We start from the raw sequence: 14264 nt of genomic DNA on the forward strand, positions 1-14264 counted from the left end.
GATCTCCCCCTGCACCCCTCCTCTGTGGGATCTCCCCTGCACCCCTCACTGTGGGATCTCCCCCTGCACCCCTCACTGTGGGATCTCCCCCTGCACCCCTCACTGTGGGATCTCCCCTGCACCCCTCCTCTGTGGGATCTTCCCCTGCACCCCTCACTGTGGGATCTTCCCTGCACCCCTCACTGTGGGATCTCCCCCTGCACCCCTCACTGTGGGATCTCCCCCTGCACCCCTCCTCTGTGGGATCTCCCCCTGCACCCCTCACTGTGGGATCTCCCCCTGCAACCCTCCTCTGTGGGATCTCCCCCTGCAACCCTCACTGTGGGATCTCCCCTGCACCCCTCCTCTGTGGGATCTCCCCCTGCACCCCTCACTGTGGAGATCTCCCCCTGCACCCCTCACTGTGGGATCTCCCCCTGCACCCCTCACTGTGGGATCTTCCCCTGCACCCCTCACTGTGGGATCTCCCCCTGCACCTCACTGTGGAGATCTCCCCTGCACCCCTCCTCTGTGGGATCTCCCCCTGCACCCCTCACTGTGGAGATCTCCCCTGCACCCCTCACTGTGGGATCTCCCCCTGCACCCCTCACTGTGGAATCTCCCCCTGCACCCCTCACTGTGGGATCTCCCCCTGCACCCCTCACTGTGGGATCTCCCCTGCACCCCTCCTCTGTGGATCTCCCCCTGCACCCCTCACTGTGGGATCTCCCCCTGCACCCCTCCTCTGTGGGATCTCCCCTGCACCCCTCACTGTGGGATCTCCCCTGCACCCCTGCACCCCTCACTGTGGGATCTCCCCCTGCACCCCTCACTGTGGGATCTCCCCTGCACCCCTGCACCCCTCACTGTGGGATCTCCCCCTGCACCCCTCACTGTGGGATCTCCCCCTGCACCCCTCACTGTGGGATCTCCCCCTGCACCCCTCACTGTGGGATCTCCCCTGCACCCCTCCTCTGTGGGATCTCCCCCTGCACCCCTCACTGTGGGATCTCCCCCTGCACCCCTCACTGTGGGATCTCCCCCTGCACCCCTCCTCTGTGGGATCTCCCCCTGCACCCCTCACTGTGGGATCTCCCCTGCACCCCTCACTGTGGGATCTCCCCCTGCACCCCTCACTGTGGGATCTCCCCCTGCACCCCTCACTGTGGGATCTCCCCCTGCACCCCTCACTGTGGGATCTCCCCCTGCACCCCTCACTGTGGGATCTCCCCCTGCACCCCTCACTGTGGGATCTCCCCTGCACCCCTCCTCTGTGGGATCTCCCCCTGCACCCCTCACTGTGGGATCTCCCCTGCACCCCTCCTCTCCCCCTGCACCCCTCCTCTGTGGGATCTCCCCCTGCACCCCTCACTGTGGGATCTCCCCCACCCCTCACTGTGGGATCTCCCCCTGCACCCCTCACTGTGGGATCTCCCCCTGCACCCCTCCTCTGTGGGATCTCCCCCTGCACCCCTCACTGTGGGATCTCCCCCTGCACCCCTCACTGTGGGATCTCCCCTGCACCCCTCCTCTGTGGGATCTCCCCCTGCACCCCTCACTGTGGGATCTCCCCTGCACCCCTCCTCTGTGGGATCTCCCCCTGCACCCCTCACTGTGGGATCTCCCCTGCACCCCTGCACCCCTCACTGTGGGATCTCCCCCTGCACCCCTCCTCTGTGGGATCTCCCCCTGCACCCCTCACTGTGGGATCTCCCCCTGCACCCCTCACTGTGGGATCTCCCCTGCACCCCTCCTCTGTGGGATCTCCCCCTGCACCCCTCACTGTGGGATCTCCCCTGCACCCCTCCTCTGTGGGATCTCCCCCTGCACCCCTCACTGTGGGATCTCCCCCTGCACCCCTCACTGTGGGATCTCCCCCTGCACCCCTCCTCTGTGGGATCTCCCCTGCACCCCTCACTGTGGGATCTTCCCCTGCACCCCTCCTCTGTGGGATCTCCCCCTGCACCCCTCACTGTGGGATCTCCCCTGCACCCCTCACTGTGGGATCTCCCCTGCACCCCTCACTGTGGGATCTCCCCCTGCACCCCTCACTGTGGGATCTCCCCTGCACCCCTCACTGTGGGATCTCCCCTGCACCCCTCACTGTGGGATCTTCCCCCTGCACCCCTCACTGTGGGATCTTCCCTGCACCCCTCACTGTGGGATCTCCCCCTGCACCCCACTGTGGGATCTCCCCCTGCACCCCTCACTGTGGGATCTCCCCTGCACCCCTCACTGTGGGATCTCCCCTGCACCCCTGCAACCCTGCACTGTGGGATCTCCCCCTGCAACCCTCACTGTGGGATCTCCCCCTGCACCCCTCACTCTGTGGGATCTCCCCCTGCACCCCTCACTGTGGAGATCTCCCCTGCACCCCTCACTGTGGGATCTCCCCTGCACCCCTCACTGTGGAGATCTCCCCCTGCACCCCTCACTGTGGGATCTCCCCTGCACCCCTCACTGTGGGATCTTCCCCTGCACCCCTCACTGTGGGATCTTCCCTGCACCCCTCACTGTGGGATCTCCCCCTGCACCCCACTGTGGGATCTCCCCTGCACCCCTCACTGTGGGATCTCCCCTGCACCCCTCACTGTGGGATCTCCCCCTGCAACCCTCACTGTGGGATCTCCCCCTGCAACCCTCACTGTGGGATCTCCCCTGCACCCCTCCTCTGTGGGATCTCCCCCTGCACCCCTCACTGTGGAGATCTCCCCTGCACCCCTCACTGTGGGATCTCCCCCTGCACCCCTCACTGTGGGATCTTCCCCTGCACCCCTCACTGTGGGATCTCCCCCTGCACCTCACTGTGGAGATCTCCCCTGCACCCCTCCTCTGTGGGATCTCCCCCTGCACCCCTCACTGTGGAGATCTCCCCTGCACCCCTCACTGTGGGATCTCCCCCTGCACCCCTCACTGTGGAATCTCCCCCTGCACCCCTCACTGTGGGATCTCCCCCTGCACCCCTCACTGTGGGATCTCCCCTGCACCCCTCCTCTGTGGGATCTCCCCCTGCACCCCTCACTGTGGGATCTCCCCCTGCACCCCTCCTCTGTGGGATCTCCCCTGCACCCCTCACTGTGGGATCTCCCCCTGCACCCCTCACTGTGGGATCTCCCCCTGCACCCCTCCTCTGTGGGATCTCCCCCTGCACCCCTCACTGTGGGATCTCCCCCTGCACCCCTCACTGTGGGATCTCCCCCACCCCTCACTGTGGGATCTCCCCCTGCTCCCCCTGCACCCCTCCTCTGTGGGATCTCCCCTGCACCCCTGCACCCCTCACTGTGGGATCTCCCCCTGCACCCCTCACTGTGGGATCTCCCCTGCACCCCTCCTCTGTGGGATCTCCCCCTGCACCCCTCACTGTGGGATCTCCCCTGCACCCCTCACTGTGGGATCTCCCCCTGCACCCCTCACTGTGGGATCTCCCCCTGCACCCCTCCTCTGTGGGATCTCCCCTGCACCCCTCACTGTGGGATCTCCCCCTGCACCCCTCACTGTGGGATCTCCCCTGCACCCCTCCTCTGTGGGATCTCCCCCTGCACCCCTCACTGTGGGATCTCCCCTGCACCCCTCCTCTGTGGGATCTCCCCCTGCACCCCTCACTGTGGGATCTCCCCCTGCACCCCTCACTGTGGGATCTCCCTGCACCCCTCACTGTGGGATCTCCCCTGCACCCCTCCTCTGTGGGATCTCCCCTGCACCCCTCCTCTGTGGGATCTCCCTGCACCCCTCACTGTGGGATCTCCCCTGCACCCCACTGTGGGATCTCCCTGCACCCCTCACTGTGGGATCTCCCCCTGCACCCCTCACTGTGGGATCTCCCCTGCACCCCTCACTGTGGGATCTCCCCCTGCACCCCACTGTGGGATCTCCCCTGCACCCCTCACTGTGGGATCTCCCCCTGCACCCCTCACTGTGGGATCTCCCCCTGCACCCCTCACTGTGGGATCTCCCCTGCACCCCTCACTGTGGGATCTCCCCTGCACCCCTCACTGTGGAGATCTCCCCTGCACCCCACTGTGGGATCTCCCCCTGCACCCCTCACTGTGGGATCTCCCCCTGCACCCCTCACTGTGGGATCTCCCCTGCACCCCTCACTGTGGGATCTCCCCTGCACCCCTCCCCCAATCTGGGCACCCTTCAGCTGCAGGGCACCCGCGCGGGGCGGGCACTGGGCGCACCCCACGCGAGCTCTAACGTACCAGGGGCTTCCCGGCCCAGTCGTACTCGTAGTCGAACACGTAGCCGCTGCGGTCGAAGAGGTCGGTGAAGAGCTTCCTCAGGTAGTCGTAGTCCGGCTTCTCGAAGAAGTCCAGGCGCCGCACGTAGCGCAGGTAGGTGGCCATCTCCTCTGCAAAAGACCGGGGCAGGGGCGCGGTCACGTGGGCAGCCGACGTGGGCGTGGCCGCGGGGCAGGGTCACGTGAGCAGCCGGCGGGGTGTGGCCGCGGGGGCGTGGCAGGATCACGTGGGCAACCGGAGGGGGCGGGGCAGGGTCACGTGGGCAGCCGGCGGGGCGTGGCCGCGGGGGGCGGGGCGGGGCTCCTACCCGGGAAGCTCTCGCACAGCGCCTCAATGGGCGTGGCGCGCTTGGTGTCCCCGATCTTCTGGTAGCGCTCCTTCAGCGTGTCGGCCTGCGGGGGAGGCGGGGTCAGGGTCCGGCCCCTCCCCGCGCCCGCCCCCCCGGGAGGCCCCGCCCACCTTGAGCCCCTGCCAGGGCAGGCTGCCGCGCAGGAAGTACATGAACATGTGTCCCAGCGCCTCCAGGTCGTCCCGGCGGCTCTGCTCTGCGGGGACAGCACGGGCTCAGCGCCGCCCCCGCCCCGCCCCCTCCCCGCCCCTCTCATCCCGCCCCGCCCCCGCCCCCGCCCCGCTCACCCTTGCCCAGGTGCGTGTTGATGCTCATGTAGCGCGCCGTGCCCGTCAGGCTCTTGTGCTCGCGGTACGGGATGTGCTTCTTGGTCTCGGGGTCGATGTACTCCTTGGCCAGCCCGAAGTCGATGATGTGGATGGCGTGCTGCCGTTTGCTGCCCGGCCGCCCCACCAGGAAGTTCTCGGGCTTCACATCGCGGTAGATGAGGCTCTTGGTATGCACGTACTCCATGCGCGTGATCTGCGGGACGGGGCGGGGTCAGCGCCCGGGCCCCGCCCCGCCGGGCCCCGCCCCCGCCGGGCCCCGCCCCCGCACCAGCTGGATGGCGATCATCAGCACGGTCTTCAGCGTGAAGGTGCGGTCGCACAGGTCGAACAGGTCCTCCAGGCTGGGCCCCAGCAGCTCCAGCACCATGGCGTTATACTTCCCGCATGGGCCGAAGTAGTAGACCTGAGGGACGCCCTCTGCGGAGCAGACACGCGTGCTGGACACCTGAAGCCCCTGCCTGCCCCACGCCCCGCGCCCTCCTCCCGGGGCGCCCACGCCCCGCGCCCGCTCACCTGCCGTGCTAAGCTGCTTGTAGAAGCGGTACTCCAGGTGCAGCTGCGGGGCCCGGGACTTGATGGGCTCCTGCGGGACAGGGGACTGTTACCCAGGCCCTCCTCCTGGGCCTGGGGTGTGCGGCGGGGCGGGGCGGGGCAGGGCAGACTCACCAGCTTGATAGCCACGTACTCGTTTGTGTACAGGTTCTTTCCTGGGGGAGGGGCGACAGAGAGCATCAGGACTGTGGGCTACTGAGCCCGCCCCACCCAGACCCCAGGGATGCACTCTCCACAACATTCCACAGCAGCTGGAGGCACCCCTGCCAGCTGCGCAGGAATCCCGGGACTGCACCTCCCACCACCTGCACGCAGTCATGGGAAGGGGTCTCCCTTGGGCCCCAGCAGGTCATGACTGAACCCCTCCTCACATTGGAGGCACCCCCACAAAACCACACACACTACCAATATGGCTGGCTGAGTGGAGGTGGTGCTGGCTCCCCACGCTGCTGCTGATCCCACCCCGGTGAATCCAGCAGTGGGACCAGCTGCAGTCTGCCTCTCCTGCAGGGTCACATCTGACATGCCTGGGCAGATCTCACCCCAGCCCCCAGCATGTGTTTACATCAGCATCACCAGTCACAAAGGCCACTTCCAGGGCCACACCCCAGTGGCTGCCCCTGTCACCCCTGAAGGGAAAGCACGTTCCTGCTGCAGAGGCCCTGCGTACAGGGTGGGTCCCGTGGCCAGGCCGTGTCCATAACTGCCTTGTCCCCAGCTGTCTGGCAGGGACGCTCACTCCCTGCTTTGCCCCTAGATGTCTCCTCACCCATCAGCTGCCAAGTCGCTGCCACCAGCACGTGGCCCTCTCCTGACCCAGGCCAAGGTCAGGACCCACCTCTAGCTTGTCTCCTGTGGCAGCGACAGCCCGACATCTCCCGGGACCCACCAGAGCGCCCCAGGTTGTGTAAGGTGCAGCGCCACGGAGTTTCTTCCAAGAGGAGGCTCAGCGGTGGTCCTCGTCTCCCTGGGGCTGGGCTCCACCCCTCCACCTCACAATGGCTGTCCCTTGCCGGGGGACAGGGCCTGCTCGCTGCCCTGGTCAGCTGTCACCTGGAGGATCTGTTTGAGTCGGCTCCCTTCTCCCTGGACTGTGCCTCTACCCAGCCCTGGCTCTCACATGCCGGGAAGTCAGGCGCTGCTGAGCCGACTCAGCCAGCTGCAGCCCATGAGCAGGTGTCTCCCACGTTAACCACCCCAGGCTCACTTTGCTTCTGTGGCATTTCCCCTGGGGCTCTGCTGAAGACAGTTTCTGATGACCCAGCCCTGCTCTTCTGCTGGCCTGCCTGGCACCCGAGCCACGCCCTTGGGGACCCAGGACCGTACCCAACAGGCACCAGAGGGCTTGACAATGTCAGACCCACACAGGCTGAAGGGGCAGATGCTCCAGCTATGCGGGGCACGGACCTTCTGAGCCCTCCATCTTAGTGTGAGGCGGCATGCCCAGAGGTCAGCAACGAGGAAGGAGGAGCTGCTGAGACTCAGGGTTGGGCACTGGGCACTCGAGAAACCCACGCTCAAGCTCCCACAATCCACAGAAAGGTGGAAGGAGGGAAATCAGACTCTCCAGCACTGTCCTCTGACCTCCACAGGGGTGCATGGCATGTCTGCCCCACAACATATATACACATTAACACTTCTCTTTAAATGTGAGAGGGGCTGGGGAGATGGTTCAGCGGTAAAACCACTGGCCGATCTTCAGGAGGATCCGAGTTCAGGGCCCAGCACCCACAAGGGGGCCCACAACAGCCCTTAACTCTATTTATTTATTCATTTTTTTTTTTTTTTCCAGACAGGGTTTCTCCGTGTAGTTTTGGTGCCTGTCCTGGAACTCATTCTGTAGCCCAGGCTGGCCTCAAACGCAGAGATCCGCCTGGCTCTGCCTCCTGAGTACTGGGATTAAAGGTGTGCGCCACAGCTGCCTGGCACCCTACTTTAATTCTAGGGGTTCAGTGCCCTCTTCTGGCTTCCCTAGGAATGCAGACAGAACACCCACACACATAAAACTGAAGTTTTAAAAAACATCTTAAAAAAAAAACTGTACGTGTGTGGTGGGGAGGTGGGGGATGACTGGGCGTGGTGGTACACACTTAATCCCAGCACTTAGAAAGTAGAGGCAGGTGGGTACCAGTGAATTCTGGCTAGCTCGGTCTATACAGTGAGCTCCAGGCCAGCCAGTGATACACAGTGGGACCCTGTCTTAAAAAGGAAAGTGGGGGCAGGAGGACAGGAATATGGCCCCATAATAAGAGGAAGAAAGTTGCGCAGACGTAAGGGCTTCAATTTCCCATTTAATGAACAATAATTATCTCTACAGATCCGGGGAGCTCAGTGGCCCAGGATAAGCTCCATACCTGAAGAGGATGAGGGCTCAGGCAGGAGGCACGCCATGCTCACCTGGGCAATTACCACCACCAAAGCTTATCTAACTTTGTGGGGCAGGGGGAGGGGACGCAAGTTCTCACTGTGTAGCCCAGGCTGACCTGCAACTTATGGAGAGTCTCCTGCCTCAGTATCCTGAGTGAAGTGATGTTAGTGAGGGCTGGCCCTGCACTCCAACAGAGGCCCATGTGCACAAGCTGACTGCTGGCTCCACCCCTCGCATGCAGAACAGGGAGAGCATCCCAGAGCATAAGCGCAGAATCCTACAGACAGGTTCCTGCCGCCCAAGCCCTCTAGAGATCTGTACAGGGACCTGAGCTGGTGAGTGGCCACTCCAACTGCCTGAGGACAGGGATCCCTTAAACAAGTCTGGCCATGTGCAAGTGCACGCATGTGCTCACGCCCGCCCGTGTGTGTGGCTGTGCGTTCAGGTGCAAGTGCACGCATGTGCTCACGCCTGCCCGTGTGTGTGTGTGTGTGTGTGTGTGTGTGTGTGTGTGTGTGTGTGTGTGTGTATGCATTCAGGTGCAAGTGCACGCATGTGCTCACGCCTGCCTGTGTGTGTGTGTGTGTGTGTCTATGCATTCAGGTGCAAGTGCACGCATGGTGCTCACGTCCGCCCGTGTGTGTGGCTGTGTGTTCGGGCTGCAGTCTGGAGACACTGAGGTCACAGACGACAGGCACAAGGCTCAGGCCGAGGTCGCAGAGCAGACCTGCACAGGCACTGCACCAGGATGGGGTGGGTCCTGAGCTGGCCTGGAGCGAGCCAGTGAGTACAACCCACAGTCCCCTCCTACGGGAGAGCAATGACAGCCCCCACACCGCTGTCCCCTCGGTGTGGCCAGACTGTCCTCCATGTCAGCTCTGCAGTCAGCCCCTCACTGACCCGATGCAGACTGTCACCTGGTCAGGAGTGGAGGGTGACAGTTCTCATAGGGCACACACAAGATTGGGGGCTGCAGCCACGTGTTCTGGGCCCTCAGCTACCTGAGTCCAACTGCTCCCCAGGCATCACGTCCAGGTGAGGTCTGGGGACCAGAGCTGGCCTGATGGGTCTGCGCACAAGGCCGGTCCCTGGTGTTTTTTTCTTAAGGAGCTGGATAGGCCGAGCTCCTGCACATAGGTCTCCCACAACCCTACACAGAGCCAGGATGGGACACTTAGAGGACCTCTGGCCTCCTGGGCACTGCTGTGAACTAGGCCAGTCGCCTGAGAGAGGGGCACCAGGGGCTCACCCCAGATCCTGTGGCCCTGCATTTCAGAAGTCAGGGTAAGGGGAGCTAGGACCCCACCACAAAGCCAGGGCTCCTCCTCATCCTGAAGCCCCTGGGGATGGACCGAAGACGGTGTACGCAGGACTCACCTAGGCGAAGCTCTCCAAAGTTCCCACAGCCTATCTTCTTGCCGACTCGGAAGTTGGGGCCCACCATCAGGACCCCCGAGCTGGTCCCCGAGCTGCGGACGCCGTGGTTGCTCCGGCTCGTGCCCGTCTTGGACATTTTCCGGCCCTCCTCCAACTCCCCCTTCCCTCCTTTCTTGTCAAAATCCATAAGTTTGTGGTACCCTGGCCTCTCCACGGTGACTCTGCCGTGAGATCCGAGTGCGAAAGCTGAGCCCGCGCGCGCGCGCTCGGCCTAGTACACCATTGCGTCTGCTGGGCCCTCGGCTCCCAGCTACTGACACCTGGGCGCACTCACAGGCCCGGCCGCGGTGCTCATCTTGGTGGCCTCAGGGTCGCTTGCAGGGAGAGAAGACATTCTGCCAACAGGTCCCACCGCCTTAAATCTCGTGATGCCCAGCTGTGAAGAAACAGAGGCACAGGTTAGCGGGCACAGGGGACAACATGCGCCCAGCTGGGCTGCTCCACAACGACCTTTGAAGGTGTGAGCAAGATCTCTCCTGGGAGGGACAGCTGACCCTGGAGAGGTCAGAGGTCATAGCAGAGGCTACTGTGGAGTGGACATGTGCTCTACTTGCCACGTGACCACGCCCAGGCCCCTGGGAGAAGTAAAGGAAGAAAGGAAAGCCAGCCAGGATCAGAGGTGACCACGGGCCGACCACATCAGGGGCTGCCAAGACAAGGAGTGGCAGATGGCGCAGCAGACGGCGCCTCTGTGGAGACAGGAGCCACACCTGACCTAAGTGGGCAGGTCAAGGGACTCCAGGCATGCAGGCAGCCACGGCAGGAAGGCAAACGGCATGCAGCGCCGGGTGAAAAGCAGGTGCTCGCCCTCCGCGCTCACCTGCATCTCTCAGCCCCAAAGCCCTGGCTGTCTCTCCAGGCTGCCAGGCCATCCACACAGGAGGGAGGGCTTGGCCAGCTTCAGAAGTCCCCGAGGACGTGCACTCACTCCTGGGGCACAGGGGTCCAGGCAGAGGGGGATGGACAGGGAGGAGGCTTGGAGCATGCGGAGCCCAACCTGACTGAAGTTGTCCAGGCTACGCCAAACCTCTGCAGGTGCAGGGGTTGTAAGAAGGGGGTCTGGGCTCTGTGGCACCTGCTACAGCTGCCCATGACCAGGACAGTCCAAGTGTCACACAGTGCAGGGTCTCATGAAAGCTAGGCCAAGAACATAGCCCCATCCCTGGAAGAAGGCGGAACCTTGGGTGCTGGAAGCCATGGCAGGCCTCTCACACCCGCATTCTACGGCCTGCAGGAACCCAGAATGCCGGCTGCAGCTGCTCCCTCACCGCAGCTTGACTCAAGACCCACTCTGGCACCAGGACCTCGCCATCCAACTGTGTCGACGCGTGCTCTAATGTGCATTCTGGTGCCGTGTGTGCGGAGGCATGTTCCGTTTGTGCACGTGTGGAATCCATGTGTGAAGGTGGAGGCCAGGTCAACATCAGGTGTGGTTATCAGGCACTGACCACTATTGTCAGTCAGGTCTCTCCCTGAACACGTCCCAGGAGTCCTCCTGTCTGGCCTGGAACTCACTGGGAGCCCGGGTCACCATCGATCTCAGATATCTGCCATGCCTGCTTTTTACGTGAGTGCAAGATCACACACAGAGCGCTACACTTTCAAGGCAACAGAGCCATCTGCCCAGGCCTTGGGTTGGGTTTTGTTTCTGAAATAGGGTCCTCCTACCTCAGACACTGAAAGCAGAGTTCACAGGTATGTTCTCCACAGCCAGCCACAGGCCATGTGTGGATGTGTGCGCTCTTGGGGCACATTTGGAGGGGCTGCCAGCCTGCTTCCCAGCTCAGCCCGCAGCACCCCGTCCCCACGCACTGGGGTCCCCTGCCAGCACCCATCCAGGCAGTGATTCACCTGTTTGCTTGCTGACTCCTATGGGCTGCCAGCCTGCTTCCCAGCTCAGCCCCCAGCACCCCGTCCCCACGCACTGGGGTCCCCTGCCAGCACCCATCCAGGCAGTGATTCACCTGTTTGCTTCCTGACTCCTATTTACACATTGCTCGGCTGGGTTGTGGCTAGCAGCCCGCCGCCGCCGCCGCCGCCGCCAATGCAGTCAGTGAGGAGACACCACAGCGGCCAGGCCATCCATCGCACCAGCCCGTGAGTTCACTGACCGCATCTCCCACACACTGGCTCTCCGCACGGCGGAACATGAGGGAACCCTGGGCAGTCAGCCTGGCTCCCCAGTGGAAAAGTCTAACCTCCTTCATGGGTATGCAGCAGCAACCTCTCCTCAAGATAAAGGGGACCCCTGAAAAAAACCAGGCACGGGGCCCACTGGGCTGGAGAGCAGAAGCCCACATGGGTCTCTACAATGTGGACAGATACACCACAGACCATCAAGTACCCACCAAAGACACCCACAAAATCCAGCACCGAGGCAAGCCTCACCAGCATCAGGCCATTTCCCTCCCACACTGGGGACACCATGGGGGTGGAGCTAGCTCTTGGAGGCTTTGCAGAGATCTCAACAGGCTGGGCCGCTCCTGTCCCTCTGTCCTCCCTGGAACACTGAACAACAGCAGAATGGGAGGCAGCAAAGGCATGCCCGGAAGACTGGCACCCCGACGTGCCTGCACTGTGGACCTCAAGGACAGTGAGGAGATGGGTGTGGCTCAGGGCCTACTCCAGGACCTATGTGCCTCCAGGGGCAGGGGGGAGTCTGGCGGAGACTGCACCTGGGCAGGTGGGCCTGGGGAAGGCTGCGCAGTAGACAGAAGCATCTACTTTTCACTCTTGCCCAGTAAGGGACACACCTGGGCCACTGTCCCTTAGAATACTCCCTCCAGAGCCTCTGTGTCCACACACAGGGTCACCAGGAAGTCATTAGGAAGCATCAGCAGGTTTCTGACTGTGGCTCAGTGGGCAGAGCGCTCAGCTAACATGCACGAAGGAAGCCCTAGGGCCATCCCTAGCACAGAAAACAAACCATCAATCATCTCAACACGCAGGAGGATCAGGAGTTCAAGGTCAGTCTGGGTTACATGAGACCTTGTTTTCAAAATCATTATCACAGGTCAACAATATGATGGCTCGGTGGATAAGGTTGCCTGATGCTGAATTTGATGCCCCATCTCATCCCTGGGATCCCCTGGTAGGAGAGAACGGTCCTCCATACACATGGGGCAGTAGCACATGTACCCCCCTATAAACACATACTAAGCAAATACACTGACATTTTTAAAAGTGCACACACAGGGCTGGAGAGATGGCTCAGAGGTTAAGAGCACTGAATGATCTTTCAGAGGTCCCGAGTTCAATTCCCAGCAACCACATGGTGGTTCACAACCATCTGCAATGAGACCTGGTGCCCTCTTCTGTATACATAATAAATAAATAAATCTTTTAAAAAAAAAAAGTGCACACACACACAGAGGCACTCTCGGGGGCTAGCACCCTGCCCCCAGCACCCCTGCATCTCTCTGGAGGCATGTCCAGTGACAGAGCCCAGGGCTCTACCTGTCACGGTGATGCACTCAGACGAGGAAGGGCCACTTCAAAAGGTGCACACGTCTGCAGGAGCCAGCCCTTCACACCCTTCAAGTCCCCAGACAGGACATTACTAACACCTGTGAGAGCAGCCTGGGGAGTTGGGTGTCCCCACCCCCCTACAGTGCTCAGCTTGTCTTCAAGTGCACCTCTGCAGAGGGCAGGTGGAGGTCCACCATGGGGCCCGGCTGGGAGCCAGGGCTGGATGGAGCGGGCAGCACTGAGCAGGGGCAGTGATGTCAGGAAAAAATTGGACGTCTGGCTGTGCCAAATTCAAGGACTGGTAAACATCAACGTTAGGGAAGAGGTGCCCCCACTCATGCATGTCCACATCACACATGAACATGGGGTACCCCAGGTCACAGGAGGCAGCAGGGCCTCTCCAAGGATGGGAGAGAAAGGTACCCAGATGAGGCTGGGCCCTTCAGGCCTGAGGGGCTACAGGAGTTCCCAGGGGCGGGGTTGAGCGCCACTTTCTTCTGGGGAAGAGCGAGCCCTAACCTGGGAGGATAAGGACAGGCCACTATGTCTTCTTCAGCATGGCTGGATCTCTGCAGACCTGTGACCTGCAGAGATGCCCATTACAGGTCCAGGAGCTCCAGGTCCAGGACTCACCACATGAACACGAGCCCTCATGAGGCACCTGAGCTCAATGTGGCCCCTGGCTCCATTGCCCACCTACGATGTGTGGGGGGCAAGACCCAGGTGGCACACAGCAACAAGAAGTATATGGTGGTGTCTGCAGGGCTGGGCAGGAGATGGCAAATGGGGGTGCAGTACAAGGATCCTCCATCGGACACCAACCCTGGCGGACTCGAAGCAGGCAGTCTGGAGCAGGAGCAGGCCCACCTCACTGCTTGTACGCCTGAACCATGGGGTTTCTGGGCCAGTGAGTACGCTGCCCACCTTCTGAGTGGACATGGCAAGGAGACATCAGGGCCTCATCTGTCCATCTACTGTCCCCATGCACCCTACAGTCGGCTGGGAACACCACGATGGCCACTGCCTGTCTCATGTCACTGCCACCAGGCCAGGGGAGGTGGACAGGCCAAGGAGGACCTGAAAGCTGGCATGAGATGGGGCCACAGTGTGGGGGACGGTGGGAACGACCTGAGGACACCATGGCTGCCCCAAGACACGAACCAAGCCTCGCTCTCCTCAGTCACAAGAAGAGCTGCGTAGGCATGGACTATGAGGCAGTCTGTGATGCCCAGGAGAGTGAGGACACCACCAGATGGCTGTCACTCCAACACGGAGGGCCAGTGAAACAGATAACCTTGGTGACAGGCAGCTGTGGTGTCTCAGGCACACCTGAGCATGTGCAGAGTGACCTGGGACCCCAGAGAAGAGGAAATGCTACTCATATTGGCCCTGGCTGAAGCTTGCAGTTAAAAATAGAGCGCTTGGAAGGCAGGCAGGCCTTCCCGGCCCTAAATAAACCCTCCCTGGCCTGACCCACAAGGCCCAGAGCCCAGGCTGTTCCTGGGGGTGAGCCTAGGCTCAGGGGAAATACTGGGCTGGCC

General features: G+C 62.1%; 1 protein-coding gene across 3 annotated transcripts in view; it reads right to left on the minus strand.

The window, feature by feature from the left end:
* Csnk1g2 (casein kinase 1 gamma 2) overlaps positions 1-14264 on the minus strand; it is a 26467-nt gene that overhangs the window by 4708 nt on the left and 7495 nt on the right. For 2 of the 3 annotated variants that reach the window (XR_008220324.1, XM_052747144.1), the window contains exons 2-9: positions 9196-9631; positions 5565-5605; positions 5412-5481; positions 5167-5315; positions 4857-5091; positions 4680-4765; positions 4528-4612; positions 4182-4330 (exon numbers count right to left, since the gene is read on the minus strand). Coding sequence is in view for 2 of the 3 variants with exons in the window: in XM_052747144.1 (XP_052603104.1) it covers positions 4182-4330; positions 4528-4612; positions 4680-4765; positions 4857-5091; positions 5167-5315; positions 5412-5481; positions 5565-5605; positions 9196-9382 (1002 nt within the window). In the remaining variant the exon portion in view is untranslated. Of the gene's footprint in view, positions 1-4181; positions 4331-4527; positions 4613-4679; positions 4766-4856; positions 5092-5166; positions 5482-5564; positions 5606-9195; positions 9632-14264 lie in introns of all 3 variants that reach the window. The other variant, XM_052747142.1, reaches the window with a different exon arrangement.

Source organism: Peromyscus californicus, unplaced genomic scaffold (genome assembly GCF_007827085.1).
Source record: "Peromyscus californicus insignis strain IS unplaced genomic scaffold, ASM782708v3 Scaffold_1__1_contigs__length_55948999, whole genome shotgun sequence".
NCBI classification, from domain to species: domain Eukaryota; kingdom Metazoa; phylum Chordata; class Mammalia; order Rodentia; family Cricetidae; genus Peromyscus; species Peromyscus californicus.